At 47.0% G+C, this 27,407-nt stretch overlaps 13 protein-coding genes across 14 annotated transcripts; 7 read left to right on the top strand and 6 right to left on the bottom strand.

The window, feature by feature from the left end:
• The first annotated feature begins 2,372 nt into the window (after nucleotides 1-2,372).
• On the top strand, nucleotides 2,373-4,358 carry LOC6537253 (V-type proton ATPase 21 kDa proteolipid subunit). The gene is made up of 3 exons (XM_002097775.3): nucleotides 2,373-2,523; nucleotides 2,583-3,262; nucleotides 3,610-4,358. Exon 2 carries the CDS (start codon nucleotides 2,602-2,604, stop codon nucleotides 3,238-3,240), a length of 639 nt encoding a protein of 212 aa, XP_002097811.1. The 5' UTR covers nucleotides 2,373-2,523; nucleotides 2,583-2,601; the 3' UTR covers nucleotides 3,241-3,262; nucleotides 3,610-4,358.
• Nucleotides 4,359-4,920: 562 nt separating this feature from the next.
• Nucleotides 4,921-6,096, top strand: LOC6537254 (40S ribosomal protein S5b). The gene is made up of 2 exons (XM_002097776.3): nucleotides 4,921-5,528; nucleotides 5,832-6,096. The coding sequence occupies exons 1-2, from the start codon at nucleotides 5,007-5,009 to the stop codon at nucleotides 5,997-5,999; spliced, it is 690 nt and encodes a 229-aa protein (XP_002097812.1). The 5' UTR covers nucleotides 4,921-5,006; the 3' UTR covers nucleotides 6,000-6,096.
• Nucleotides 6,097-6,228: 132 nt separating this feature from the next.
• On the top strand, nucleotides 6,229-6,891 carry LOC6537255 (V-type proton ATPase 21 kDa proteolipid subunit). The gene has a single exon (XM_002097777.4). The coding sequence runs from the start codon at nucleotides 6,230-6,232 to the stop codon at nucleotides 6,866-6,868; it is 639 nt and encodes a 212-aa protein (XP_002097813.1). The 5' UTR covers nucleotide 6,229; the 3' UTR covers nucleotides 6,869-6,891.
• LOC6537256 (RRP15-like protein) lies at nucleotides 6,888-7,835 on the bottom strand. The gene has a single exon (XM_002097778.4). The coding sequence runs from the start codon at nucleotides 7,758-7,760 to the stop codon at nucleotides 6,924-6,926; it is 837 nt and encodes a 278-aa protein (XP_002097814.1). The 5' UTR covers nucleotides 7,761-7,835; the 3' UTR covers nucleotides 6,888-6,923.
• Nucleotides 7,836-8,112: 277 nt separating this feature from the next.
• LOC6537257 (nuclear pore complex protein Nup93-1) lies at nucleotides 8,113-10,761 on the top strand. The gene is made up of 4 exons (XM_002097779.4): nucleotides 8,113-8,331; nucleotides 8,390-8,570; nucleotides 8,624-10,005; nucleotides 10,066-10,761. Exons 1-4 carry the CDS (start codon nucleotides 8,171-8,173, stop codon nucleotides 10,730-10,732), a joined length of 2,391 nt encoding a protein of 796 aa, XP_002097815.1. The 5' UTR covers nucleotides 8,113-8,170; the 3' UTR covers nucleotides 10,733-10,761.
• LOC6537258 lies at nucleotides 10,725-11,704 on the bottom strand. Its single transcript, XM_002097780.4, has 2 exons — nucleotides 11,376-11,704; nucleotides 10,725-11,314 (listed from the first exon to the last, which is right to left on the bottom strand). Exons 1-2 carry the CDS (start codon nucleotides 11,611-11,613, stop codon nucleotides 10,770-10,772), a joined length of 783 nt encoding a protein of 260 aa, XP_002097816.1. The 5' UTR covers nucleotides 11,614-11,704; the 3' UTR covers nucleotides 10,725-10,769.
• Nucleotides 11,705-12,398: 694 nt separating this feature from the next.
• Nucleotides 12,399-13,953, top strand: LOC6537259 (2-(3-amino-3-carboxypropyl)histidine synthase subunit 2). Its single transcript, XM_002097781.4, has 2 exons — nucleotides 12,399-12,636; nucleotides 12,690-13,953. The coding sequence occupies exons 1-2, from the start codon at nucleotides 12,475-12,477 to the stop codon at nucleotides 13,935-13,937; spliced, it is 1,410 nt and encodes a 469-aa protein (XP_002097817.1). The 5' UTR covers nucleotides 12,399-12,474; the 3' UTR covers nucleotides 13,938-13,953.
• A 2-nt stretch (nucleotides 13,954-13,955) lies between these two features.
• Nucleotides 13,956-16,068, bottom strand: LOC6537260 (mitochondrial-processing peptidase subunit beta). The gene is made up of 6 exons (XM_002097782.3): nucleotides 15,927-16,068; nucleotides 15,449-15,655; nucleotides 15,061-15,389; nucleotides 14,627-14,997; nucleotides 14,476-14,567; nucleotides 13,956-14,393 (listed from the first exon to the last, which is right to left on the bottom strand). The coding sequence occupies exons 1-6, from the start codon at nucleotides 15,993-15,995 to the stop codon at nucleotides 14,049-14,051; spliced, it is 1,413 nt and encodes a 470-aa protein (XP_002097818.1). The 5' UTR covers nucleotides 15,996-16,068; the 3' UTR covers nucleotides 13,956-14,048.
• Nucleotides 16,069-16,229: 161 nt separating this feature from the next.
• Nucleotides 16,230-17,307, top strand: LOC6537261 (cyclin-C). Its single transcript, XM_002097783.4, has 2 exons — nucleotides 16,230-16,885; nucleotides 16,945-17,307. Exons 1-2 carry the CDS (start codon nucleotides 16,298-16,300, stop codon nucleotides 17,158-17,160), a joined length of 804 nt encoding a protein of 267 aa, XP_002097819.1. The 5' UTR covers nucleotides 16,230-16,297; the 3' UTR covers nucleotides 17,161-17,307.
• Nucleotides 17,249-19,987, bottom strand: LOC6537262 (GPALPP motifs-containing protein 1). The gene is made up of 3 exons (XM_015192744.2): nucleotides 19,880-19,987; nucleotides 17,595-18,482; nucleotides 17,249-17,536 (listed from the first exon to the last, which is right to left on the bottom strand). Exons 2-3 carry the CDS (start codon nucleotides 18,477-18,479, stop codon nucleotides 17,372-17,374), a joined length of 1,050 nt encoding a protein of 349 aa, XP_015048230.1. The 5' UTR covers nucleotides 18,480-18,482; nucleotides 19,880-19,987; the 3' UTR covers nucleotides 17,249-17,371.
• Nucleotides 18,674-19,886, bottom strand: LOC6537263 (phosphatidate cytidylyltransferase, mitochondrial). The gene has a single exon (XM_002097785.4). The coding sequence runs from the start codon at nucleotides 19,826-19,828 to the stop codon at nucleotides 18,800-18,802; it is 1,029 nt and encodes a 342-aa protein (XP_002097821.1). The 5' UTR covers nucleotides 19,829-19,886; the 3' UTR covers nucleotides 18,674-18,799.
• A 302-nt stretch (nucleotides 19,988-20,289) lies between the features above and the next one.
• Nucleotides 20,290-23,930, top strand: LOC6537264 (exosome component 10). The gene is made up of 5 exons (XM_002097786.3): nucleotides 20,290-20,670; nucleotides 20,745-20,926; nucleotides 21,072-22,476; nucleotides 22,670-23,596; nucleotides 23,700-23,930. The coding sequence occupies exons 1-5, from the start codon at nucleotides 20,563-20,565 to the stop codon at nucleotides 23,778-23,780; spliced, it is 2,703 nt and encodes a 900-aa protein (XP_002097822.1). The 5' UTR covers nucleotides 20,290-20,562; the 3' UTR covers nucleotides 23,781-23,930.
• Nucleotides 23,632-27,037, bottom strand: LOC6537265 (glycosaminoglycan xylosylkinase homolog). Of its 2 annotated transcripts, XM_039376354.2 has the most exons (6): nucleotides 26,729-27,037; nucleotides 26,461-26,662; nucleotides 25,755-26,377; nucleotides 24,999-25,576; nucleotides 24,746-24,946; nucleotides 23,632-24,692 (listed from the first exon to the last, which is right to left on the bottom strand). In XM_039376354.2, the coding sequence occupies exons 3-6, from the start codon at nucleotides 26,031-26,033 to the stop codon at nucleotides 24,485-24,487; spliced, it is 1,266 nt and encodes a 421-aa protein (XP_039232288.1). In that variant the 5' UTR covers nucleotides 26,034-26,377; nucleotides 26,461-26,662; nucleotides 26,729-27,037; the 3' UTR covers nucleotides 23,632-24,484. The 2 variants fall into 2 exon arrangements, with proteins under 2 accessions (XP_039232288.1, XP_002097823.1); XM_002097787.4 differs by lacking the exon at nucleotides 26,729-27,037 and having other exon boundaries at nucleotides 26,461-26,718.
• Nucleotides 27,038-27,407: the final 370 nt, after the last annotated feature.

Below are 27,407 nucleotides of genomic sequence, written 5' to 3' on the forward strand. Positions count from 1 at the left end.
GCGAATCACCCTGAAGCAGGTCCTTTTCCCTGGATGCTGGCCAACACCTGGCTAAGTGAACTGGCCCACTCTCTGAGTATGGAAAATGTATTTAATATTTAAGTATAAACTATATTTTTTACAACTATTTCAAGGAGTATCAGAGATCCACTCTTAATTTGTGCATGCATAACCTTTACACATCCAACTCTTTTGTCTGAAGTCGCACTCGTGGCCAAACATTTTGCGGCATGCCCCTCGAAATTAGCCCTCCATATGTCGCAGTCCAGCGGTCGGAACTTAGCAGTCCCTAGAGGTTCATTGTGCCCAGGACGGACTACTTCAGACGCTTCTGCAACAGTGGATGTTGCACATTGTTGGGTGCTCATGTCTGGGGCACGCTTGAAATGCAACATTGCACCGGAAAGCAGCGGAAGGCCTTTTATATGCCCGGCCAACTTCCGGTCCATAGAAAACTAAGCTCTGCTGCCACTGCTCATTCTGCAGCCGATGTTGTTTTTGTTGCCACTGGTGGCAGGTGAACAAAAGTTGTGCCCTTGCATATGCTTCATTGTTGGGGTTTTTTCCGCAGTCAAGTGGAACATAAGTGTGGCAGCCCTTAAACTTGGCAAATTACTTGCGCACTTTTCGCTTCTACTAGTTGGTCACTAAGAGTTTTAAACAAATTATTTATTTTTAACGCTTAAAATTTTTCTATAATTTTAACTAATATTTATAAGCGCTCTCGTTACTTTTGCACTTCTCTAAACAAAAACCCCAAAGATAAGCCGCACGCTAAAATCAGTCAAGGGAAGAAAGACGCAGGTTAATGGATTTCTCTTGTGATATTTGACTTGACCCAGACCCACAGCCATTCCGGCTTATCCGTAGACATCTCATTTTATTCATTCTTTATGCGCGTCGTGAATTTTTCAAGTGAAAAGTTTACATTTATTATCGTGGGGAGTGGGGGTGGGGGTGTGGGCGCTCTGAAAAAGGGTGGGGCCAAAGGGGCATGGGACAAACCTGTCCTTCGAGGGACAACAAACAACACATTACGTTTAATTGAATGTTGCGGTGTGTCGCCTTTCCGACTTTTTCTTCTTCCGTTGCTTGTAAGACATTTCATCCTCCGGATCCCTTTATCTCACTTGTCTTACACTCAAAAAAAAAATAGGGGTACCTTAAGAGAACAACCACTTGTGCTCCAAGCAAAAACAAGTCTTTAAAATAAAATAAAAAATAAATACAATTTAATTCGTTTCCATTATTAGTAATCTAAAGTAATGGTTAATAAGGTTTCTGAATATTTTCCATGTGTAATTGTGTATGAGAGTCTGACACGCGCCGCGTACGAAAAGAACAGAAATTATAATGTAGTGTAAATATTTAATGATGATGTGGCTTTAGATTACGCTACCGTCACGTGGTTGCTCTTAAACGTGCTCCCATCCACAGCGAAATCTTGACCTGACCTGGTCCTCTCCCGGCCAAGTCAATGAGCTGAAAAAGTCGCTGGCGACAGGACAGTTTTCCGCGCGTAGGCACAATTCCTCGAGCGGTGGTCACTGAACTGCAAACATGCCTCCGACTGCTGATATGCATACAAAAAACAAAGGCAAATGAAAATAAACGAGAGATTTGCCATTTATATGGCAACATTTAATGACAGTAAATAAAAAATGTAACCTATCTGAGACCCAAACGTTTACTACTGTAGGTGAATAAATCTTTTGAGCCAAATAGGTTACAAGAAAATTGCATTTGGAGGGAGGCAGACATTTTTAGTTGCCATTGACAATAAAAATATAAAAATGACATAAAGATATACATTTTTTATTTGTATGTAAACTTTTCAGTTATTGTTTCCATAAAAAACATATTAAATCAGAGTCAGATCGTAGGGCTACAAGTTTCTTGTTTAAGATGTTTGTCAGCCTTAGGAAAATTTTATAAAAAAACGTTTATTAAATGCAAATCATTTTAATATATTAAAGTATCACTTAAACATTTTACTTTTAATTAAGAAATTAGTATTTAATAACTACCTTAGGTTGGTAAAAACAATAACCGCCAAAATTCAAATTTAAAAGTGCACTAAGCTGCTAAATCATTTCGATTTATCGATACCTCTGTCGGCCATCGGTGTGAACCCTTACTTTTAGTTCTCTACCAGGCGTGAGTCTCCGCTAAGCAATACCAGCTGTGGTAGTCAAAATGAATAGCTGAAATAGAATAAGACATTTATACGTTTAAATGCTTCTATAGCGAAATGATTGCATCAGATAATGATTTATTTACCTTTGGCAGTGCAAGCTAGTAAACTTTCTCACTACTTTCCCATCATTCAGCAGGAGGTTAAGCTCTGGCTACAAAAGAGCCAGCGGGCCATCGCTGCGCACGGTTGAGTTATCGCACTTATCGAGTGGCGTGATTATTCGATAGCGACTGATAGAGAAAATGTACGTCATGTGATTGTGGATTCTTTTTTCGCACGGAGCAGTCACCTGTCGGCCAAGAAAATACAATTACGCCTGCAATTCGGTGAGTGTCAGCTGGAAAATTTGGAAATCCGGACGTGCTAACACTCCCCCGATCCGCAGACAGTGAACAAATAGCAAGATGGCGGCCCAAATACGCACCGTGGTGTCCCAAACGTTCCTGTGGCTTTTCCTCGCCGTGGCCACCATCCTGACCCTGTACTTTGTGATGACAGGCAAGGGCGAGCGGGTGAGCGTGGGCTGGTTCCTGGCCTCCTCGAACCCGTACATGTGGGCCTGCCTGGGCATCGGGCTCTCCGTCTCGCTGTCGGTCGTGGGCGCCGCCCTGGGCATCCACACGACGGGCACGAGCATCGTGGGCGGCGGCGTGAAGGCGCCCCGCATCAAGACCAAGAATTTGATCTCGGTCATCTTCTGCGAGGCGGTGGCCATCTACGGCCTGATTACCGCTATCGTGCTGTCCGGCCAGCTGGAGCAGTTCTCGATGGAGACGGCCCTGTCGCAGGCGGCCATCCAGAACACCAACTGGTTCTCCGGCTACCTCATCTTCGGCGCTGGCTTGGCCGTCGGCCTGGTTAATCTGTTCTGCGGTATCGCTGTGGGCATTGTGGGATCGGGAGCCGCCCTCTCGGACGCCGCCAATGCCGCCCTGTTCGTCAAGATCCTTATTGTGGAAATCTTCGGCTCGGCCATCGGTCTGTTCGGCCTCATCGTGGGCATCTACATGACCTCCAAGTCCAAGATGGGCGACAAGGAGTAGGCGCCGTCGCCAGCCATCCAGTGTGAGTGTGAATCATTGTAGAAACAGCAAAGGTCTAGATAGTAGCACTCGCGGCGGAGCAACTGAATCCTTATCGCTGATAGGCTGCATTTCGAGACTCGCGGCTATGAGAGTATTGCAGCCACATGTTCTTGCATTTGATTAGCTCCGTAATAAGTAATTCAAATGTAAGTTCAAGGCTACGGATTTGTGGATAATCTCTTAAGTATGAAGGAGTTACCAGCCCTTTGAAGATTAACTTTATTCAACCTCTTGATTGCCAGCCTTTCTATGTTTTGCGAGTGCTATTGTTACGACCTCAGCCAAACTCAAGTCAGCCACGAAATAAACTTTCACTCTCTCCCACAGCCTTCGCCACTCCATTCTCATCACGAAGAACAACAATCAGTCATCAAAGCATTCCCCCATCCCCGCGCAGACACGCACAACACCAGTGTTTGCCTATTTTTTGGAAATTACGACTTGCTATACGCAGTTACTGCTTGCAGGAGACTCCCGACAAACCGAAATCCGATCAGCCGAAACGCTTTAAACTAGGACTTAGTTACTTATTAAGATGATAGTTGGTTAAGTTGGCAGTTGGTTTTCACGCCTCGCACACTTGCAGTCACCAGCATCACTCAATCGACTGTGGAGTGTGCACGGTGTGAAAACGACGGCGATTTGTTTATTTAATTTCTTTGCCAAACGAAAGACATCGTGTGTGTGTGTCCGTGTTTGATTTTAAGTAGTTTGTTATGTTTGTTTCTACGCTGGCCCTTTAAAGGCTAATTCAGAATGTATTATATTAACTACCGCAAAACGATAAACTTGTATATTTCAAGCTACTGTTGGAGGCAGAAGTTGTAGAAGGATGCACAGTCGCATTATTATTATTATAGAAAGTATTCCATATTAAAACAAATAAAATATATACGTTTTGTTTATCAATATGTGTGAAAGTATGACTACGGCGATGTCTTATCAGAAGCACGCGCTAAATTGTTATGAGTGCGTTACACACTTCATCCATATATATGGCATCTATTTGTTTTATCACATGGTATTGAGTTTTGGTGCGTTTGATGCAATACAAGGAATACTATTATTAACTCGAATTAAACTTGTTTTGGAACATTTTTTGGTCAGTGTATGTGGGGTAAACATCAATACTGGTGAGCTTTTGACGAGTCAGCAGTAAAATGAAGCCCAACTTTTGCTGCATTTGCTTAGCCAAGCATAGTATACTGTGATGTGAATTTTAATTACGAGCAGTTTCGGTTCATTTGCGATTGCATCGACTTCTGCAGAGGCAGCCTTACAGATATAATTTAACTACTTAGAGGAAAGAATGTGCTCTTAAGCCGGGAGTAAAGATATCAAAAATATATTTTTGCAAATGACGTGAAAAAAGTGAAAATCTGTGAACATTTCATTGAAATAAATAAAAGATTATATGATTATATATAAATATCACCTGAAACATATAAATCAGTTTTATATAACCGACCAATTTCTGGTTGAAAACTATTGCCATAACGATAATAATGTGTGATCCAATAAATATAAAAGGCTTTCCTTAAATTTGAACGCCCGCCGAAAAAGTTCCTACAGTTGGCAGCCCCTGGGCCCAGTGTTGCATTTCGCGGCCATTTTAAAAGTGACAGCTTCTTTTACCGTTCCTTTTGTATCCTCTTTCTTTCTGCGCAAAACGCTTCGCAAAGTCGCACGCTTTTTGAGCTTTATCTCGATTTAACTGCCCCAAAATGTCCGAGGAAGTGGTGGAGTCCAGCAGCCAGGAGGCGAGCCAGGTGCCACCGCAGGAGGAGGAGATCTGGGCCGAGGATGCCACCACAATAGCCGCCCAGCAGGCCACCGAGTGGCCGGAAATCAAGCTCTTCGGACGCTGGGCTTGCGACGACATCTCCATCAGCGACATCTCGCTGCAGGACTACATCGCCGTGAAGGAGAAGTTCGCCCGCTACCTGCCGCACTCCGCCGGACGCTATGCGGCCAAGAGATTCCGCAAGGCACAGTGCCCCATCGTGGAGCGCCTCACCAGCGGACTGATGATGAAGGGGCGCAGCAACGGCAAGAAGCTTCTCGCCTGCCGCATCGTCAAGCACGCCTTCGAGATCATCCACCTGCTGACCTCGGAGAATCCGCTCCAGGTCACGGTCAATGCCATCGTCAATTCCGGTCCCCGCGAGGACTCCACGCGCATTGGACGCGCCGGCACTGTGCGCCGCCAGGCCGTCGATGTGTCGCCCTTGAGGCGCGTCAACCAGGTAAATGTTCCAAATTCTTATCAAAACCAACGAAGAACAAAGTCGTAAAAAGTTGTAAAGAGCTTTATCTCGAGAATTTCTTGGAGTCAAAGTATTTAAAAGTAAATGCATTTTTATAAATTTTTTTTTATATGTAGACATTCAGTAGCCGTTAACATACATTGAGCTTTTTATAAAATGCTTTTTATAATTTGTATACCTCACAAAAACTTAGATTTTTAACTGGAAAACATTAGCTAGCAACATAGCATTTTAAATTTTTATTTTAAAGAACAATAAAGGTAATTGAATGCTCTCTTGCAGGCAATTTGGCTGATTTGCACTGGAGCACGTGAGGCTGCTTTCCGCAATATCAAGACCGTGGCCGAGTGCCTGGCCGATGAGCTGATCAACGCGGCCAAGGGATCCTCCAACTCCTATGCCATCAAGAAGAAGGACGAGTTGGAGCGCGTGGCCAAATCGAATCGTTAAGCTGCGACTATTTCTTCATTTTCATGAATTGATGCCGACTTACATAAGTTGCTATGTAATCATTTCATCTACTAACTAAATACACAAATGTATTTTATTCCTTCTGTTTTTATTGGCATTAATTTTTGACTAGATTTTGTTTTTTTGTCAGTTCAAAAGATTTCTTTGAACCGTGCTAACTTAAAATATATTATTTAGATTCTGAAACCTCAGAGCTATTCGGTTGCAAGATGGCCTTTAAAATGAATTTTGGATTATTTTTCGTGCTATTTGTGTTGGGTGCCGCCTCCTTGGGCGCGATTGGCGTAATCCTTGCCAACGTGATGACCGATATGGGTGAGCGCATGGGTCTCGGCTGGTTCCTGTACACCTCGAACCCCTTCCTGTGGTCCGGCATGGGCATCTTCCTCGCCTGCGCCCTGTCCGTTCTGGGCTCCGCCAGTGGGATCTACATGATTGGATGCAGCGTGGCGGGCGGCGGAGTGCGATCACCTCGCATCAAGACCAAGAACCTGATTTCGGTTATCTTCTGCGAGGCGGTGGCCATCTATGGCCTGATCACGGCCATCCTGCTTTCCGGCAACGTCAACAAATTCAGCAATCTGCGGCTGATTACCGACAGAAATGTCATGGCGACCAATATGTTCACGGGATTCGCTACTTTTGGGGCTGGTCTCTGCGTTGGAATGGTGAACGTGGCCTGCGGCGTTGCTGTGGGTATCGTGGGTTCCGGCGCTGCCCTGGCGGATGCGGCCAACTCGGCGCTCTTTGTTAAGATCCTCATTGTAGAGATTTTTGGCTCGGCTATCGGACTGTTTGGCCTGATTGTGGCCATTTACATGACCTCCAAGGCGGAAACAATTAATTAGACCATTATATAAGAAAAAGTTAATTGAAAAGCTAACATTTATTTGGTAATTAAAGCTAATCCTCCCCATCATCGTCGTCGCTGTCATCCGCTTCGTCATTGTGGCCCTCCTCGTCATCGTCTTCCTCGTCCCAGTGCTTGATTTTCTTGTTGGTCATGAAGTCCTCGCGCAGCACACTCCATTCGGACTTCTTTTTGCCACTGGATCCCTCGTCATCGTCGTCGTCATCCGTTTCTTGTTCCTCTTTCTTTACTGCGTTATCTACGGCTGTGGACTTGGCGCGCTTGCCGCTCATGAGGACGTCCAGGAACTTTCGCTTATTGATGTTGTTCAGAACGGCATCTTGTCGGCTGTCCAGCGGACCCGCATCCTCAAGCTGCTGCTGCAGATCCTTCTGCTGGATGCGCACGGCATTGAAGAACTGCACCACTCCTCGGGTGGCCACTTTGCGGAGGGTTCGTTCGCGCTCTATGTCCCGAAAACTGGGCTTCACACGCAGCTGGAGGGGCACATTTTTGCGCTGCTGTTTGGTGAGCGTGGCATCCAAAGCAGATACCTGCGGCTTTTCATCGTTATCGTCGTCGTCGTCTTCCTCGTCCTCCTCCTTGACCTCTCCTTTCTCGATCTCAAAATCGAATCCTGGCCTCTTTGTGGCTGCGGCTTTCTCGATCCGCACAGCCGCCTGGCTGTGTTTGGCACGAGCTAGCACGGTTTTATTTTCGGTCTCCGGCTTTGTGGTCTTCAGGACTTTCAGAATGGAGTCCGCCCAACCGGCGTTGCCCTCCGCCTCGCTGCCGGAGTTCTGGCTGCCCTCGGAGTCGGATTCCTCCGGAGAACTGTCGCTCGCAGGAGCAGGTGTCTTTTTTACACGCTTCTCAGTTAAAAGAGCCATATTATGTGAGCAAACAAGTGGATCCAACTTTAAAAACAAAACGAGCGTGTTTATCACGTTTTTAGAGATGGTAAAAGGGCCAACAGGTCGCACTATCGGCAAAACAACATAAATTAGTGAAGGTACAACTATAAAAAATCTAAAAATAAATTTACAAATATATAAAATAATGCATATCTTTATAATGAAGAAGATAGGAACATCCACTTAGCTCTGTCTGCAAACATCTCCCGACATTGAAGTAGAATTAGTTAAATTCCTAATTAATAGGTTTACGCGAGTTTACTTTTCAGGGAGAGCCCTGTACCAAAATCGAAACTGCCATCTCTAATACAGCTATGGCGCCAACATCTGGTCACTCTGATCAGTGTGTGCGACTGCTTTGGGAGTGAATTTATTTATTTGCAAAAATGGACCTAAACACTCTGTTGCAGCGCGCCCAGAACCTGACCAATGAGGCGAAGGCGGAGTGCGAACTGCCCGCCGTGGAGCGGACGCTTCAGCAGGTCCTGCAGGCCACCACGGAGCTCCACTCCCGCGTCACTCAAACCGGCGGCAAAGAGATTCAGGCGTGAGTAAACAAATCGGATTTAAAGTGAATTGTAGTCTAAATATACTTCCTTTGCCAGTCACATACTGCTGGGGTCTAAGGGCGTGGACCTGCCCAAGCTGAACCAGAAGCTCGAGGCGCTGAGTGCCCGGAAAACCTTCGAGCCGCTGGACGTAAAGGCGGACACGGATGTGCGCACATTTCTGAAGAACGAACGCGAGAATGCCATCCTCTCGGTGATCGAGGACACAAACAAGAATGTGGGTAAGGAACTAGAAAACCAAAAAATTGCTGACTTTTCCTGCATTTGCAGATCAGCGACTCGGTGAGCAAGCAAAAGTGGGCCAGTATGAACAAAACTTGGAACGAGGAGAAGACCCGCCTGCTGGACGCCCTAATTGCGCCATCACAGAACTTTATTGACCTGCAACGCCTGCCGGAACCCACCATCGTAAATCCGCATTGTCAGCCAAGTTCCTGTCTCGATCCGCTGGAACTCGTATACGCCCAAGAGTTGCGGCAGTACAACGAACTGCTGCTGAAGGGTAGCCATCGCCCCAATCTCGTCCAAAAGTTCGCACATCTGTCCCAGAACTTTGGCGAGTCCAGGCTCACGGACATGTGGACTCTGCTGGCTTGCGTCACCCAAATAAGCGAGCCGCTGCGCAGTGATCCCATCAAAAGCCGCCAGCAAAGACCGGAGTTCTTTACCCATGCGAAATCTTACCTAGAACGGCGCTACCGCGTGTTCATGTGCTCCCAAGTCGGTGGATCCTATGCCAGCAACAGCTATCAGTTGGTGTTGGCCTTTGTTAGCCATCGTTTTGGAGCGCAGCAGACAATCGGACTTGTGGACACCGTTGGCGAAAGACCCTTATGGCCGCTGGTGTACTACGGATTGCGCTGCGGATCGGCCGATGTGGCCGTTGAGTTCCTTCGTGAAGCTGGCAGTAGCCACGATGAGTTTGCCCAGCTCGTTGCAGATAGAAATGCGGGCGAAACCAATTCCAGAATTGAAAACCAACTGCGACTGCAGTACGCCAACAAAATACGCAACTCCACCGATGCCTATAAGAAAGCTGTTTACTGCATCCTTTTGGGCTGCGATGTCAATGAAGTACACGGAGAAGTGGCCAAGACCATAGACGACTTCCTTTGGATCCGGCTGGCCATGATTCAGCCCGGTGACGCCGCCAACTATGGCAAGCTGCAGTCACTGATTCTAGAACAGTATGGCGAAAAGTATTTCAATGCTAGGCAGCAGCCGTATCTCTACTTCGAGACCCTTGCATTAACCGGCCAGTTTGAAGCGGCCATCGAGTTTCTGGCCCGCCGGGACGACAATCGCGCGCATGCAGTTCACATGGCCATAGCGCTGCATGAGCTAGGACTTCTGGGCGGTGCACGCAGTGTGGCGCAGCCCCTGCTTTCGATCGACATTATCGATCCGCAGCCACTGAGGCGCCTCAACCTAACCCGTCTTATCCGACAGTATGTGCAGCGGTTTGAGCGGACGGACACCTCGGAGGCTCTGCATTACTACTACACCCTGCGCTGTCTGAGGGATCCCAAGGGCCGCAACATGTTTATGGCCTGTGTGTGCGATCTTGTGGTGGACAGCGGTGTCTTTGATACCACTATTATTGATCTGATATTCGGCCAGCGGCAGTCGAGTGACCAAGACGAGGTTAACAGGTTAGTTGGCAGTGTTACTTTATTTTAGTCAGTCTAAAGTCTAGTCTCTTGTATTGTTAGTGGACTCTTCCGTCAGTTCGAATGCCCGGAGTTCGACACTCGCACCATGGCCGCTCTGGTGGCCGACGAACTTGCTACCCTGGGAAACTTTGAGATGTCGGCGCGGCTCTACGAAATGGCGGGCAAGTACAACCTGGCCTTGAAGCACGTTTGCATTCTGCTGGCCCAAGTAGTGCAGCTGCCCACGCTAGGTGGATCGTTAAGGGAACGCCTTGGCCAAGAGGCTCAGAGATTCAGCCAACTGTTGGCCAGCGACAGCATCGAGGTGGAGCCCAAAATGAAGAGCAGCTTTGTGCTGCTGCAGGATCTGCTTATCTTCTTTAACTTTTATCATGAGGGCAAATTTAATGCGGCGCTGGATCAGCTTAGGCAGACGCAGTTGATGCCCAACACGACGGACGATGTGGATGTGTGTCTGGCCAATGTCAAGCGACTTAGCGGCGAGGTAATCAAGGTGCTGCCCGACGTTATTGTGGCCGCCATGGAAATCGCCCAGCGGCAGTACAAGCAGCTGAAGACAGGAACGGGCAGCTCACTGGAACAGAGCCAGATGCAGCAGCTCCGGCAGCGGGCCAAAGGCCTATCCAACATGGCAGCCACTATGCCGTATCGCCTGCCCAACGACACCAACAGGCGACTGATTCAACTAGAACTGGTTATGCACTAGAATAAATCTAATTTAAGTTATGAAGAGAAGCAGTACTCTACTTCATTAGAATGAATATGTGCTCTTCCTCCTCATCGCTGTCTGTTGTATCCTCTTGTTCTTTTTTTTCCTCCAACTGCTGAACGCGAAGAAGAGCAGCTGCTAATTGCTGTTTAAGATCAAGACAATTGGCGCATGGATCGTGTGGCTTTCTCTCCTTGAAACTTTCCTCGTCGATGCCAGAATCGTCGCTCTTGAAACTTATAATGCTTTTATTAGAACATGATTTCATGCTTGTGATGCTCTTTCCAAGGGGATCCTCCTCTTCCGTTCCTAAGTGGAACTCTGGAATGGCGTCCTTTCTAAGGTTTCCCTTGCTATTTGGCAGATAAGTCTGACGAAAGTGTCGACCGCAAATGAACAGCCACTTGTTGTCCAACGTAAGACGACATATTTCCATCCATTCCTTGCGCATTTCGGGATTCGCGGGAAAGAAATGCAGTCTTTCTGGAGGAGATCGTGAAGGGCAGTTCCTGACGCTGCATCTGCGGATGAAAACATTCCTGCTTGGCTTACTGACTTGGTGCACCACTTCTTGCTTATCTGAAATATTGAAGAGAACAGGTTAGGGGAGCCAATTAGGAGTCTGCTCTGATGCACTTACTCAGGTAGAGTGTGGGAACCGCCCAGGAAAACACTTTGGTCTTGCCAAAACACTGTGTCTCAAAGTGCCGCCTACACACCCGACTGTTAAACAAGTTCATATATTTTATGTCTCCAATGTTGTCCATCCACTTCTGCCTGACAACAGGATTTATGGGAAACTTATACATGGAGCTACTATCCTGCTGGCCACTCTCATAGCAATTGTCCACGATGCAGCGAAGTTTTCGGTTTTTCATATTTTTACTACTAATATGGTTCGGTGAAATGTTGGTAGGTGAAATGGAGAAAGCAACAAGTGTTGGTAGGCGCTTGAAACTTAAATTTGGGTCAAGATCAGGAACTGGACATTGGTCGAAAGAGGCGTTATCTAAGGGGCCTTTTTCAAGGCACTTATAATTGTTTCGGGAGAGCATTGCAAGACTTTTGTAAATAACTTATTTAAATTTTCAAATTGTTTATTGCGCTTCAACAGAAATTAATTCAAACGAGCAAACGAACTTTAGTGGGCAAACAGTAATTGGGTTTAAGTCTCCGGTAAGTCTGTGCTCCCACCAACTTAGCATGAACACTGATCACGTGATACACTTTCATTAAAGAATGATTAGGTGCTCATTTCAAAAGTCGTTGACTTATATGAATTCCTAATTAAGTCAATGAGTTTATTTATAATGTTCTTGAATATCTGGTTTTACTTTACATACCTCACATACTTTATAAGTAACCTACATGTGCCATGCAACGTTTTGTTATGTATTATTTTAAAATAAAGTAAATAGTTTCATGTTAATTGTATTTTTAGGAACAAAACTTAATGTTTTAAAAGTTTTAAGCAGACACAATATTTTCAATTTGGCTTCAGTAAAACATGAAATTCAGAAATATTTCGATTTATTTATTTATTACTGAATATCGGATGTCTAATTTTATGCATATATCTTTTGTTAGTGTATAACAAAGTTGTATTTTGTTTCTCCCTGTGCGTTTCATTTTCTAAGCTAGTCTAATGCGTCGGTGCTATCTTGACTTTGTTTATATTAGTGCATGCATTTGATACTTTTTTACTGGACAAAGGAATCTTAGTTAGAAAGTGATTTAAAATGACTTCGTCCGAGACATCAGCATCGGCTTTCTCGAGCTCGGACACAGCCGCTCTGGAGCGTCAGGCGGAAGTGGAGCAGCCGGTGACTTTGGAACAGATTTGGAATGAAAACCACCGGCGATCGTGCGTAGATTGGATTCGCAAAAGTGGTTACAAAAGGGTGTGTATATCGGTTATGCATTTGGGACTAACGTCTAAAGCGCCTCTTTCCAGGTGTGCCTGCAATTTCCGGACGACTATCTGCCCCACAGCAATGCCATTAGTGTGGGCCTGAAGGAGTTACTTGCGCCGGAGGACGTGAAGGTCTTCATCCTGGCGGACACCACATACGGCAGCTGCTGCGTGGACGAGATTGCGGCTGCCCATGTGGATGCAGACAGTGTGATTCACTTCGGAAATGCATGTCGCAGTAGGGCCACCCGACTGCCGGTACTATATCTCTATCCAGAGTTGCCGCTAGACGTGAATGTTCTCCTGGACAAACTACTAAGTCTGCGCGCGGATAGCAAAGATCGACAGTTGTGCGTCTACCTGGACATTGGCTACCAGTATCTGTATGGGGAACAGCTGAAGAAGCAGCTGTTGGAGGCCCTTGAGCCCAAGGAACTGCTGCTGGAACTGTTTCCGCCCATCGAGGCAGATTCAAAGACAACTAAGGAGACCACGAGCCTCGAGAGGATTTGCATTTTCATAGGCGCCGATAACCAGCGATTCGCAAATCTCTCTTTGACCGCTCCGGCTGCCGTGCAATGGCACATCTACGATGGATCCTCTGGCAGTCTAAGCTCAAAGAATCCCCTTACGGCTCAGTTTATCCGGCGCCGCTATTTCCACATTGAAAAGTGCAAGGATGCACAAACTCTGGGACTCATTGTGGCCACTCTTTCGGCTGAAGGTTACTTAGATGTGGTGACTCGTTTGCAAACAATGGCAAAGGGCAGGGGCATAAAGACGCAGCTTATTTCTGTGGGCAGGATTAATCCCGCCAAACTGGCTAATTTCCTGGAAATCGATTGCTTTGTCCTCATCGGTTGCCCGTTCAATAATATGTACGACTCCAAAGAGTACTATAAGCCCATTGTGTCCGTCTTTGAGGCAGAGATGGCCTTGAATCCCGCTTGGCACATGAGATACCCCGAAGCGTATGTGACGGATTTCAAGCAACTTCTGCCGGAAGGACGCAGCTTTCTGCCTTTTGATGCGGCAGACATACCAGAGAACGATGTGAGCTTGGTTAGTGGAAGGCTAAGGGGAGCGGTTAACGATTCCCTTCAAACGGCTGGAGATCCCGCCTCGCTAGCTCTTGCCACACAAGCCAAAATGGCTCTTATGACGACGGACACCGGGCTCTCCTTCGAGGATCGCACCTGGCAGGGATTAGATCCTGCTCTTGGACAGACGGAGCCCGCCAAGTTGCAGCAGGGACTCAGTGGTATTCCCATAAACTATTCTCATCAATAAAGGCCAGAACAACTTATATAACTTTTAGTATTATCGGTTTACTGATCCTCTGGGGGCGAAATTTTCTTTTGAATTAAACTACAATGTCCAACAACTGCGGGGTGGAACCTCTTAAACCCTCAACCAGTACATAGAGGAGCGGATTCTGTTGTAGTCGGGCAGGTTCTCCACGGGACCCACAGCAGCGACGGCTGGGCACCGATCGTAAATGTACTTCATAGCCACGTCGCGCACATTGCCCACACTCACGGCATCGATGCGCTGCTCCAGCTCGTGCAGCGGGATGCGGCGGTTGTAGCACAGAATCTGGCGTCCGATGTCCTCACAGATGGGCGTGGTGCCGTCCAGCTGCAGAAGCATGTTGGTCTTCAAAAGGTTCTTGGCGCGCTCCACCTCAGCCTCGGTAACCATGGTGCACAGACGCATCCACTCGGACTGCACGTTATAGAGCATGTCCTGGGAAAGATTCGCAAGGAGTTAGTTTAGGTTAAATCATTGGTTCCCATTTCCAAGCCTAAATTGTAGACCTGGCACTCACCTCACACTGCAGAGGGTCGCACACGAAGTAAATGCCCCAGAGACCGGTGTCCTTGTAGCATGTGTTGAACGACTGGAAGCTGTGGCAAAGGTCTGCAGGGGAAATATAGTTAACAATTTCCATGACATGACTGTCTTACAAGTGTACTTACTGTCCTCAGCGCTGGCACGGGCCAGGTTGGAGGCGTTGTTGGCGCCACCGCCCTGGGAACGATCCCAGGCACCCACCAAGGTGTTGGCCACCATCAGGGGGATGTTGTCCTGGTCGGTCCAGCCGCAGCCCTCGACGGCGATGGCGACATGGGCCAGGGGCAGGGAATCGTCACGCACACGCACCTCGGAGCCGGTGAAGCGGCAGGGAGTTATCTCCGCGGGCAGCACACTGGCTTCCAGGCCACCCAAGCTGTTACAGGCGAGCTTGACCAGATCATCGTGCTTGACGCCGCCAGCAGCGGCCAGAACGATGCGCGAAGCCTTGTAGTGGGTTTGGATGTAGTCGGTCAGATCGGATTTGCCAATGGACCTGAGGAAGTAAAGATAATAATTAAAGACTAAACATTTTATAATTTAAGATTAATATACGGACTGGATGTTCTTGGTGGGTCCCAGGATGGTCTGGCCTAGGGGTGTACCCTGATAGGCGGTGGCGTGCAGATGATCGAAGACCACCTCCTGCAGGTTGCTCTCCACCTCCTGCATCTCGCGCAGAATTACCGAGCGCTCGCGGGCGATCTCAGCCTCACCCAGCTTGGAGTTCTGGATGATGTCGGCCAGGATCTCGACGGCCTTGGGCACATCCTTGGACAAACACTTGGCGTAGAAGACGGTCTGCTCCCTGGAGGTGTAGGCGTTCAAGTGAGCGCCCAGGTTCTCAACCTCCAGTTCCAAATCCGTTTGCGAGCGCTTGGCGGTACCCTAAAAAAGGCAGAAAGGAGGTATTATATGAATTTAAAACACCAAACCAGTGGGCCAACCTTGAAGGCCATGTGCTCCAGGAAGTGGGCCACTCCGTTGTTCTTCTCGTTCTCGGAGCGCGAGCCCGCATCGATCCAAAGGCCCACGGTGGCGGTGGAGGCGCCGGAATCCTCGCTGGCCACGCGGAGACCATTATCCAGCTTGGTCACCTGGGTGGCGGGTATGTTCAGCAGAGTCTTCTGTAGGGTGGCAGCCGACTTGTAGCGCTGTAAGTTCGGAAAAACGGGGAAAACTATATAGTCCGGAGTTAAGTAAAACACGCACATAACCTCAAAGTGCTTATAGTGGTTTTTGCAAACAGTTTTCCCAACTATTTGTTGGAAAAACTTAATGGCTCTTGATTAACTGACCAAATAGATATTGTTTTTCTGTTTTCGTACCGGAATACACCAAAATTGCAACCAAAAACACAATCATTTACAATTACGTAATTTAAGTCCTGAGAAGCGTAATCATTTGGTGGCTGGCTGGACTTACCTTGATCATGTCAACGCCCCGCATGAAGGAGCGCATATTCTGCGTCACGCCAAGAACTCGCAACGCCATCGTTTAGTTAATTCGTTTAATAGCCTATTACTAAAAAATATTTTAGACTTTTTCGTCTGTGGCCGCGGCGCTGATGAAAAATTCACACACAAACACACCAATGCACTGCCCTACGCAAAGTTGGCTGCGGCCAATCAGCTGTTCGTGGAAAATAGCTCAGGTGTGCACACACTGTCTGAAACATCAACACAATTTTTTCGCTTTTCCTAGTTTTCCGGCTTTTTATTGAAATAGACACTTAATTTGGATAGCTAACACAAAACTCTTGGCCGGCCTGAACAGCTCGGCCTACTAGTTACGAAATGGCGGGCAATTTCTGGCAGAGTTCGCACTCGCAGCAGTGGATTTTGGACAAACCTGATCTGCTACGGGAGCGTCAGCACGATTTGTTGGCTCTTAATGAGGATGAATACCAAAAGGTGTTTATTTTCTTTGCCAATGTGATTCAGGTGCTTGGCGAGCAGCTAAAGCTGAGGCAACAGGTTATCGCCACGGCGACGGTGTACTTTAAGCGATTCTATGCGAGGAACTCCCTGAAGAACATCGATCCTCTGCTGCTGGCGCCCACTTGCATCCTGCTGGCCTCGAAGGTGGAGGAGTTTGGTGTTATTTCCAATTCACGGCTGATCTCGATCTGCCAGTCGGCCATTAAAACAAAGTTCAGCTATGCGTACGCCCAGGAGTTTCCCTACCGCACCAATCACATCCTGGAGTGCGAGTTTTACCTGCTAGAGAACCTGGACTGCTGTTTGATTGTCTACCAGCCGTACAGACCGCTTCTGCAGTTGGTTCAGGACATGGGCCAGGAGGACCAGTTGCTCACCCTGAGCTGGCGCATCGTGAACGATTCCCTGCGCACCGATGTCTGCCTGCTGTATCCTCCTTATCAGGTTTGTGATCCTAATCATATCAACAGCGTCCTTACATTTCAAGAACCTATTCCTTTTAGATCGCTATTGCCTGCCTGCAGATCGCCTGCGTTATACTGCAAAAAGACGCCACGAAGCAGTGGTTCGCCGAACTGAATGTTGATTTAGACAAGGTCCAGGAGATCGTGCGTGCTATTGTCAATCTGTACGAGTTGTGGAAGGACTGGAAGGAGAAGGACGAGATTCAGATGCTGCTGTCCAAGATTCCAAAACCGAAACCACCGCCTCAACGTTAGGAGAGCCTCACATTCATTCACAATTAGCTTGTATTGCCGTATTATGTGTTTGTCCTCATATAACCTATTTATGCCAATTAAACGAAGGTTTAAGCTAGGTGACTAAGCAATTAAAACTCTCATTTACGACTTATTTTCTAATTTAAATTACAAAATTTCTTAAGTTTAACATGTGGTTCCGAATCGCCCTGCTTTATATTGTTCACTTTGCCTACAGATACTTGGCTTGACCTCTGGAGAACTTGGTGTTGAGTATCTTGGCTTTGTCCACAATCTGCTTAGTTTGATTCTTATCGATCTTGTTGAGCTTCAAGTCCACATCCCTGCTGAAGGGTCTTCGTTCAGGCTTTGAACCCGATGCAGCCAGTTCCTTTTCCTTAAAATGATAAATATTTCGTATCAAAAATAGGACTTAAATATATTTTTCTGCGTACCTTTTGTCTCTGCTCTTTTCTAAGCTTCTTTTGATGCAGCTCCACAAGAGACTCCTCTCGCTTGTGCTTCTTCTTGTGCTTCTTGGCCATGCTTTCCTGCTCGTCATCCCGCTGCTGTTCATACTTGACCTGTGCCATTTGCTCCAGTTCCTTCGAGCTGAAGGACTTTGGGCCGGATGCAGCAGCAGCCGCTTCACTCTGCGGGGTCTTCGTCCAGGATGAGCGATCGCTAAAGTCGGGTCGCTCTTTTCCCTGGTAGAAGGTGCGCTTCATATTGCTCAGGGCAGCAAGGCCGCTCTTTAATCCCACATCCGGCAACTCAAGCATCCACTCCTCGCGGACATCCTGGTCTGTCGATGTACCCAATCCACCGCCCTCCAGAGCTGCCAGTTTCAGAGCCAAGGCACGTTCCTCCAGAGCCACTTGACTGGCATTCGGCAGAGGACCAAAGGTGCCAGCTAGGTCATCATCGTCCTCAGCGTCCGCTTCCTTCATAGGAGACTTTTTCCGGGCCAAGTTGCTGGGCATAATAGGTCCAATCATGGTCTGCGGCTGTGGTGCGGTCTGGCTTTGCTCAGGAGGTTCCGGCTGCTGGGGCTTTCTCAAGTGCGGCGGCAGAGCGGGACCAAAGGAATCTTCGTTGCTCGCAGCCATAGCTGGCGGAGATGCATTCAACAAATGTGCAGGTTGCGCATAGGTCACAGGATTCTCTTCATCTTGCTTGCTGCGCTTTTTCTCCTTGTGGCGACGCTTTTCCTTCTTGTGCTTTTTTGATTTCTTCTTTTTGGACTTGTCCACATCTCTGCTGTGCTTCTTGTGCTTCCGTTTCCTTTGTCTTTCGTCGCTGGACGAACTGCTATCACTACTACTGTCGTCGCTGGACATAATCTGCAAATGAAAATAATGAAATAATAAGTAAACCAACACATTTTTGAAAGAGGTTTCACAACTGAAGCAAAAAATAGATTAAAGAATTTTCACAGTTCCTTTGCTTTAGGAAAGAGATAAAAAGGATCACAGATACTTTCTCGTTACGACCAAACACCTTCCTTCTGAGAATCCCCAAGAAAACTCAGGTCTTTGGCTTGGGCTAAACATATATTGCAGTTAACAACTTTAAAGCTTAAAATTATTTAACAAAATGCAGCTGGATGGGACAACTTAGTCGGTAGATTGGCAGCCAGGGAATTAACCCAAATAGAAACCTAAACAGCGAATGTTTTTTGAGCCTTGCGGTAGCTATAGGCCAAGGACTTGAGAAGGCCAGCACTGGGAATATTTTTGAGCGATTGCGTGACACTACTGCGCCACACAATGTCGTTGACGGATGCTTGCAGCACCTCCGGAAGCTGGGAGGCCAAGGAAAGGTGGTTCACCACCTGGGTGTAGTCACCACGACAGGCGGCATTTCGCTGCAGTCGCTTCTGAAGCTCTCGGGGCAACCGTCGCAAGTGTTGGGACGTAGCCGATGAGGACTTGTCTTGCTCGAAGATTATGGCTGGTTTCCGGCTCCCTGGTTCATGGCCCTTCATGTTAACCGCCACATAATCGGAGAGTTCACCCAAGGAGGGTTGGTATAGGGCGAAGAAGTCGTTAATTTGCGGACTAACTATGTTGTGCACTTTCTGTTTGTTTTCCCCGAAAATCATACGGAAATCGCCTTTGTAACTCAGTCCTGCGATGGTGTGGAAAAGCCCGTAGGCGGTGAACTTCTCTGGTAAAAGTAGCAGAGCCACTTGCAGGGCGGATATAAGGTTCCTGTCCAGCGCAGCCTTCAGGGGAGGATTATCAGAAGGATTGACCAGATTCGTAACGGGCTTGTGCAGCCTGCCAGCCAGGTAAAGATGCCGCCAGTCCAGCAAATCCTCCAGCAGCTGTTCCTGCGACACCACGCCGTACTTTATGGTAATGCCCACATCCGGCAGCGGCACCAAAGTGTTGCAATAGACGCCGGCACCCAAACGCTCCTGGTATTTGGCAACAAAGTTCGGTCCCAGGTGCCCAAGGGCGGAATAATGTTCCGGATGGCGGTGCAGGTTCTCCGCATGGAACCCCTGTGCATCACGAACGCAAAAAACCAGATCCACCACGGTTCCCGGTGGAGGACGCTTGTTGTTGCCATTGCCCACTTTTTCATAGCCTTCCTGCTGCTTAACGCCGGATCCGTAGGCGAACATATAGCTGACACTGCCCAACGGAAACCGCGCCACTGTGCGTCTGTATAGGTCCAACATCTTGTGGTTGTTTTACCTTCTAATGGGACTAAACTTAGGCTTTATAATTACTTTATTTAGCACGTAACTCCGTTTCTTCTGAATGGAGTTGATGCTTCTCAGTCGGGCTGTCTGCTTTTCGCCGGCGACGGAGGGGTGTACACACTGGTAATCAGCTGGCTGAAAAATTTAATGGTTTTTTCACTTGAACAATTTTGCGCGGTCTTGGAAAATAATAGTATTTCGCTCGCTAAACTGAATTTAAAGCCTTATTAAAACTAATAATACGATAAAAAATGATTTAGAAATTCATTTTTAAATATTGGCTCTCTTGAATGTGTTGTGAAACGTTTACATTAGCTGTTTAAGAGTTTAAGTACTTAACAAAGAATATATGTACATTATAGGCCCGAAATATTCCGAGGTTTAATATAATTTCATGGTTTTTATAAAGGGATTTTGATCAAAGCAGGTTCTGTGTGCAGTTGAACATTGAAAAATCATTATTCCAAATTTGGCTACAATTTGTAAAATACACCTTCATATCGATTCAATTCGATTGCGGTCAGCACCGTTTTAGTGCTGTATAGTGATCAAATTTTGCCGCCGGTAGTGTTGACAAACTCCAAATTTAAGCTGTTGTTATTCTAAAAAAAAGAAGAAGAGAAAACACGCACATTTTCCACAATCTGTAAAACGAAAAAAATTTGTACGAAAATAACACGAAACATTTAACAAGTAAACATTAAACAGACATGCCGCGACCCCCGAAAAGAGTTCACCAGGAGGCCAAGGAAGAGTCGGCTCCACCAGAACAGCCGCCAAACAAATCCGCTCCAGAAAATGTGGAGGCATTCACAAACGTGAGTAGCGATTTAGCCAATGTACATAAGCGTATTTCGTTGGAATCCATACGTTCTCTGCTCTGACATTTCAGCAAGGGTTCAAGAATGTTATCGCCGCCACGAAAGCAGCCAATGCGTTTCCACAAGGAACAGCCCGCTCCCTTTACCTAAGCTATCCGGGCTACGCACGTGTTATGGACGACCTGTCCCAACGGGTGGTGGCGCTCATCGAAAACGTGCTGAAGGCCAACAACATCAAAGGCGACATCAGAAAGTAAGGTTCTACCGATGAGATGCGTTCTTGGTTGTAGCTTTGATGTTGACCTACTTGTTGAATTGTTAAGAATTCATCTTAGCCATTTAAGTCAAAGTTGGGTCTTATGTCTCTAAACAATAACACAAATTATTTCTTCAAACAGACGGCAAGTGGAAGAACAGTTTGAGATGGTGCAGGAGAGCAACGACATACTGTTCGAGCGCATAACGACCAATCTGGACATAAAGAGTGGTCTGCGAAGAAATCCCCAACAGGTCGTAGAGACCCAGGTGGACGTGATGAGCAGCTCTACTTCAGCAGAACCAGCAGAAGTTTCTCCACAAACCCAAGAGACTCCAAAGGCGGGTAGCTGGAACAGAACGACAGGAACACCCCAACGCAACATGGTTTCCGCTCGTCTCTTTACCGCCAAGAACATTGTTCGCCCGCAGACGCAATTTAAGGAGCCGGTGGATAACAGTGCCCAGAATCCGTTTGTTCCAAGGCTCAAGGAGAAACCTAACTCTCTCAAGCCCCTGGCCCTGCTACCCGAATACGATGATGCCGGCAATATCCAATCCTATTTGCATCCCTACGAGTTTGAGCTGCTAAAGTTTCAGCCTGCGGCGGATCAACTCCAAAAACAAAAGCCAGTGCTTCCAGCGTTAATGGCAAACACCGAGCTTATGGTGGTTGATACGGTTGAAAAACTGGAGCAGGCATTGGAGGAACTCAGGCAAGCGCCCCAGATCGCCATTGATGTGGAGCACCACTCGTACCGCACTTTCATGGGCATCACTTGCCTGGTCCAGATGTCTACTCGCAGCAAAGACTATATATTTGATACCCTGATCCTACGCGATGAAATGCACATACTGAATTTGGTACTCACCGACCCCAAGAAGCTAAAGATCCTGCACGGCGCCGATTTGGACATTGAGTGGCTGCAGCGGGACTTATCGTTGTATATCGTCAACATGTTTGACACGCATCGGGCTGCCAAAGCCCTGAACTTGGCCAGGTTATCGTTGGCTTATTTGCTGAAGCACTACCTGGATTTGGATGTGGACAAGAGCCTGCAACTGGCCGATTGGCGGATGAGGCCTCTCCCCCAGCAGCTTGTGGACTACGCTCGCCAGGATACCCACTTTTTGATATATGTTTACGAACGCATGACAAACGATCTGCTGCAGCAGCATGCCGATCCGGGATTACTGGGCAGTGTCTATCAACAGAGCACGGATGTCTGCAAAAAGCGGTATAATAAGCCTCATATCGGACCAGAATCTCATTTGGATTTAGTTCGAAAAACGAAGCGCTCTTTCGACAACCGCCAACTGTATGCCCTTCGCGGAATCTTCGAGTGGCGCGATGCGACGGCGCGGTCAGAGGACGAGAGTTACGGCTATGTGCTGCCCAACCACATGATGCTGCAAATCGCAGAGAGTCTACCAAGGGAGATGCAGGGAATCCTCGCCTGCTGCAATCCTATTCCGCCACTGGTGCGCCAACAGCTGCACACGCTTCATCAGATTGTCCTCAAGGCGCGCGATCAGCCGCTGGTCAAAGTGAGTTTCCTGGCGCTTTCAAGCAGCGCCTGCAACTCGTTGAACGTTGGCGCCTACCCCGAAAATTTTTCATTACCAATCAATTGTAATTAACATTGAAATGAAGAACATGTTTTGCCTTCACCTCATAGTCCAATTCATTTAATGTCCGCAGGCTAATGTTTAATGTTTTTGACTTTACTCATTATTTCAGCCGATCCTGGAAGCCCGCAGCAGTACACAGGCATCGCTGCCTCCCTCGACCAAAGACTTCAGCAGCAAGCTCTACTGTCCACACGATTTCTCGCATCTGGAGGAGATCCGCGACGACCTGCCAACGCTGTTAAAACGTAGTTCAACTTCAGGGAAACTGGAGATACCCAGATCGGAGGAGGTTGCCAATGAAGGCCTGCCCATCGCAGCACCAGCAATGGCTCTGTTCGAAAAGCAGTCCAAGCCGACCCAAGAGGAGGAGCAGCGCTGGGCCCACCTTCGCAAGGAGAGCCAGACTTTGCGTATGCCGTACAAACGGTACCTCGCCATCCTTCCGCTGATGGTGCAACTGAAGGCTGACCAGTTGGCCAGGGAGCGAAGTGAGTTGCAAAAGAGGCAATTGTGTCCAACGGCCCCAACTGTGGAGCAAAACATTAAGCTGGAGGCACATGCCATCAAAAAGGAGGAAGATGTCGTGTACTCCGTGCCGCTGAAGGAACAGCTGAAGCGCAAGCACCCACAAGCAAACGGCAAAACAGATGCGGATCAGCAGCCAACTACCAGTAAGAGACCCCGCAAGGATGAGAACAGACAACCGAAACCGCCGGTGAAGACTGAACCAGTCGAAGAGGTTCAACAGGGTGCAGGCGAAAGTGATGACGAGGTCGTGGAAGTTCCTATAGAAAGGCAAGCGACGGAGCGGCCAAAACCATCGCCAGCACAGAATAAGCGCCAGCAGAAGAAAAATCAGTTCCAGCGCGGATTCAAGGCCAAAAACCGAGGAAACCACCCGCAGAGCTCCAGTCAGCAGATTCCGCAGCACACGGGTGAAGGCAACTTTGACTACAAGAACGTGGACTTCCGCCAATTCAAGGGAGGAGCGCAAAGAGCCCGGGGCACAGAAATCAAACAGCAAATTCGCGGCAAGGTGAGTGCTTCATTTTTTTTTACTTTAAAGTATACTTAAAAGCTGCTTTAGCTTTTATTAAATTTCTACTTCCCGCACTAATAATAAATTACGATTTTTTTAGAACCGTCCCAACAATCGCAACAACAAGCAGTTCAACAAGCTTTTTACATTTAGTAATGTAAGGAAAGAAGGCAAAAAATAAACTGCAATCGTGACGAAGTCTGTTAAATATATATAACTGGTATATATGTGGATTGAATAGAAAATATGCAAGCAGAACGAGAAGTGAATTATACAAGTTTTTATTTTTTTTGATTGTTTACACATTCTCATTAAAGTTACAAAACTATCATTTCTTGTTTCTATCAAGTTTTGCAATTTTTCTAAAATATCACCTATTAAATAACAACCGTAACTATTCATTAAACTAGACTATCGGATATGTTGTTAAGGTTGGGTTTGTTGTTAAAATTTTATGAATAATGTAAGAGATGTTCATTGAAAAAATATTGGAAAACCAAATAATAATTAATAGTCGTGGCAAATATCATGGCAACAGGTTTCTCCGAGTTTCAATTTAAAAATTATTTTATATGCATTCAAATTGTTAAAGCTAATGTTGTAAGATTAGGACTTCTTTGACTTAAATTCTCGAATGGATGGCATCAAAATTTTCAAAATCTAGCATTCAATACATCCAATACAAGTAACGACAAATTAACTAAAAAAACTGTTTCGGGCATTTAAATATTCAAAAACGTTGGGAGAAATACCGACAGCTGTCGAAGGAAAACATGGACTAAAATAATAAGATAATTCCTCTATCTAACTTTAGCTTAAGTAGGATGTGGAAAGTGAGTCCCGGAAGCTCTAGTGTTGGCTTTTAGCCACAATCTCAAGCTTGAACTACAGAGTTTTGAACATTTTGTCGCCCTCGATGTCCATGCAGTACTCCACAACAGCATAGACCACCAGAAGTCGTCGCTCCACTCCTTTTTTATGCTTATCCGTAATGAGGGGATAAAGGGTATCCTGCTTGGAAAGCCGATCGATGATTTCCGTGAGTACGCCGCCGGAAAAGACTTGCAAGCGATCCCACGTGGACTTTCGCAGTCTGGAAGGTATACATGTGAATAGTTATACGTGTTTATAAGGTCGGAGTCTTACAGGCAGCATTGGTAGAGTGGGGCAAGGATGTCCAAGTGATCCTTGTTCGGGTTTCCAAACGCTTTTCCATTGTCGATAAGCACCACGCGCTCCTCTCGCGTCTCATAGTGATGCCGGTCCCCGTTTTGAATTAGGTAATCAAAAATAGCGGCATCTATAAGGTCCAGCAGACGAATTGTCTCCATTTTATTTTTCAACGACCTGCAAAGTAATATTTTTAAACTCGTAATTGGTACCGTAGTGTGGAACTTACTTGCAGTAGGTCATGTCGTCCTCCCAAGGCGCACGCTTGTCATCCTTGTAGGTGCGTTGCCAAGGCGATCGACGCTTTGCCAACGTTCCAGGAACAATATAGATGAGCACACCTTCAATGTTGTGCCTTTCGTCGCCACAAACGGTCTCCTCCTCGTTGCAGTAGTGACACTTCCCAAACAGGCAGTACTTTTCCTTGCCATCCTCGTCCGTTTCGATGTTTATGGTTTGCTGGAGCTCGGGATCGCCTTTGGCATATATCTCTTTCTTCAGGTTTACCACTCGACCCACAACGATGGGCGTCCATCGAAAGTCGAGCACGGCGCCCAGATAGAAGGCATATACTTCCGCAGTGTGCCGATCCTTGCCACTGTACACCAAGCCATCGATGACCTCGTCCCGCGGATACCATTGCGGCTTGAAGATGACCTTTTGCTGCTGGGAGAGGCGGACCAGGAGCTTCAGCTGCGTACCCCGACCCAGGTTGCTCACCCGGGTGATCGGTTCGCGGCGCAGTGTTTCTAAAAGCTGTCCCATCGATGAGTCGTATAAGGGATAGACCTCGTTTTCATGGGGCCACTGAAAAGTACCGAGTTGTTAGTGAATATACTTAGCAAAACATTATAATATAGAATCTCGTTCCCTATTAAGAATCATTTGCTTCTTTTGTTTGCATAAGCAGCCACACATAAACCGCGGACACAGCATAACAAAATAGGTAATTCTGGCAGATTCACTAAATAGACCATAGACCTACCCAGTTCGCAATGTCCCAAAGGACACTGGCGTTTTCGTACGGCGCCGCCTTGTAGTTCTTGAGCAGCTTGTTGCGGAACATGAAGAAGCGCGGATTGCGATTGAGGTAGTTGGGTTTGAGGTGGCGCATCTTGTGCCGGATCATGTTCTCCAGCGCCCGAACGCTGGCCAGATGACCCTCCTCGGCGCTCAGGTAGTACATGAAGTAGAAGTTGGCACCGAGCGCCAAGCCCAAGAGGCTGGCCACGATTCCCGCGATGATGACGCTGCGCTTGTTCATCCTGCAGCCTGGGCGTTAGCCTATTTTTAATATTACGTATGCGCAGCGATAGCCGCACTGGCAAATTGCTGAATTCTAGCCGAAATGTTGATATGGCCGGGCTGGCACAGTGGCATGCTGCTGTTGTTGCTGCTGTCGCCGCTGTTCCTCTGGCAATTGTTGCAGTTGTTGCCGTTGCACTTGCAATATTTGCCGCAGTTCTTGCAATTGTTGCTGCTGCTCTGGCGATTGTTGTTGTTGCTGACGCTGCCCTTCCTTTTGCTGTATTTTTCGTTTTTTTGGCAGACATCGGCTAACAACTGTTCGCATCAGTCCATTGTTGTGCAAATTAATTGTGGCCGCATCTGAAAACGTGTAGGCATTAATTAAATTGTCAGTACTAGGTACTAGAACGAGTCCTGTTCCGGGTTCTAGTCACTTTGCTCACCTACTGCAGCAAGTCAATCAGATCCGGTTGTTGACACAACTGAGCACTCAAATTCTTGGCAATTGGCTTATCTTAGTGTTTCCGTGTTTCGGGATAAGATCAGATCAGTGACTACCAATAGGTGATGGTATGAATCATGATGGTTGAATAGTCTGCTCCTTCTAGGTGGTTATCCCATTGGTGTGTCTATGCATTCGATTATCTAGAAGATGTGTGAGATACGAGATTTGTGTGAACTGTTCCTGGCACAAGTAGCTTTCTATCTGACTTATCCGTTTGTTTACAAGCGTGAAGTGGCCCCTTTGGGATTCTTGGCCACAATTGCCCAATAAATCGTGAGCTTCCTCTTCTGCTGCTGCTCTAATTGGCCGCCGTCTTGTTTTTGGCCAACATCCACATGTACACACAGCCCACTGCACGCATTCGGATTCGGAAAACAAAGAATTCTACTGCCGCACTTAGGCTGCCTCTCCGATTTGGCCGATCGTGTATAAATAGCTTTTGTTTATGTCGGTGAAAATGGGGAAAACGTGCGTTTTTCACCGGCGCAGGAAAATGACAACAAGAGAGAGGAACGCGATGTAAACAAAAAACAGCTGACTTAAGCTGTTGCAGCCCTATTGGAAGTGTGTGAGTAGATCTGGCAACGCCGAGAATACCCGCCAAATTCAGTTTAAATAATAAACTTCTGCGATTTCGTTTTATTTCTGGCCCTATTTTCTCAGGTGGCCAAATGTTAATCAAAAACCTTAGTCAACCCACAAAAGGAATGCCGGCTAAAGGTCAAATGCTCACACACGTTAAAGTTATTATAAAACCCACACAATTCCGAATTGCACAGATGAGTCCTTGTACGTACACTGCAAGAATTTAAGTTTGGATTGCTTTGACCAAGTCTGGATTTATCTTAAATGTATCTTATCTTAAATAAATCCTTAAAATACGAT

Source organism: Drosophila yakuba, chromosome 3R (assembly GCF_016746365.2).
Source record: "Drosophila yakuba strain Tai18E2 chromosome 3R, Prin_Dyak_Tai18E2_2.1, whole genome shotgun sequence".
In the NCBI taxonomy this organism is placed as follows: Eukaryota; Metazoa; Arthropoda; class Insecta; order Diptera; family Drosophilidae; genus Drosophila; species Drosophila yakuba.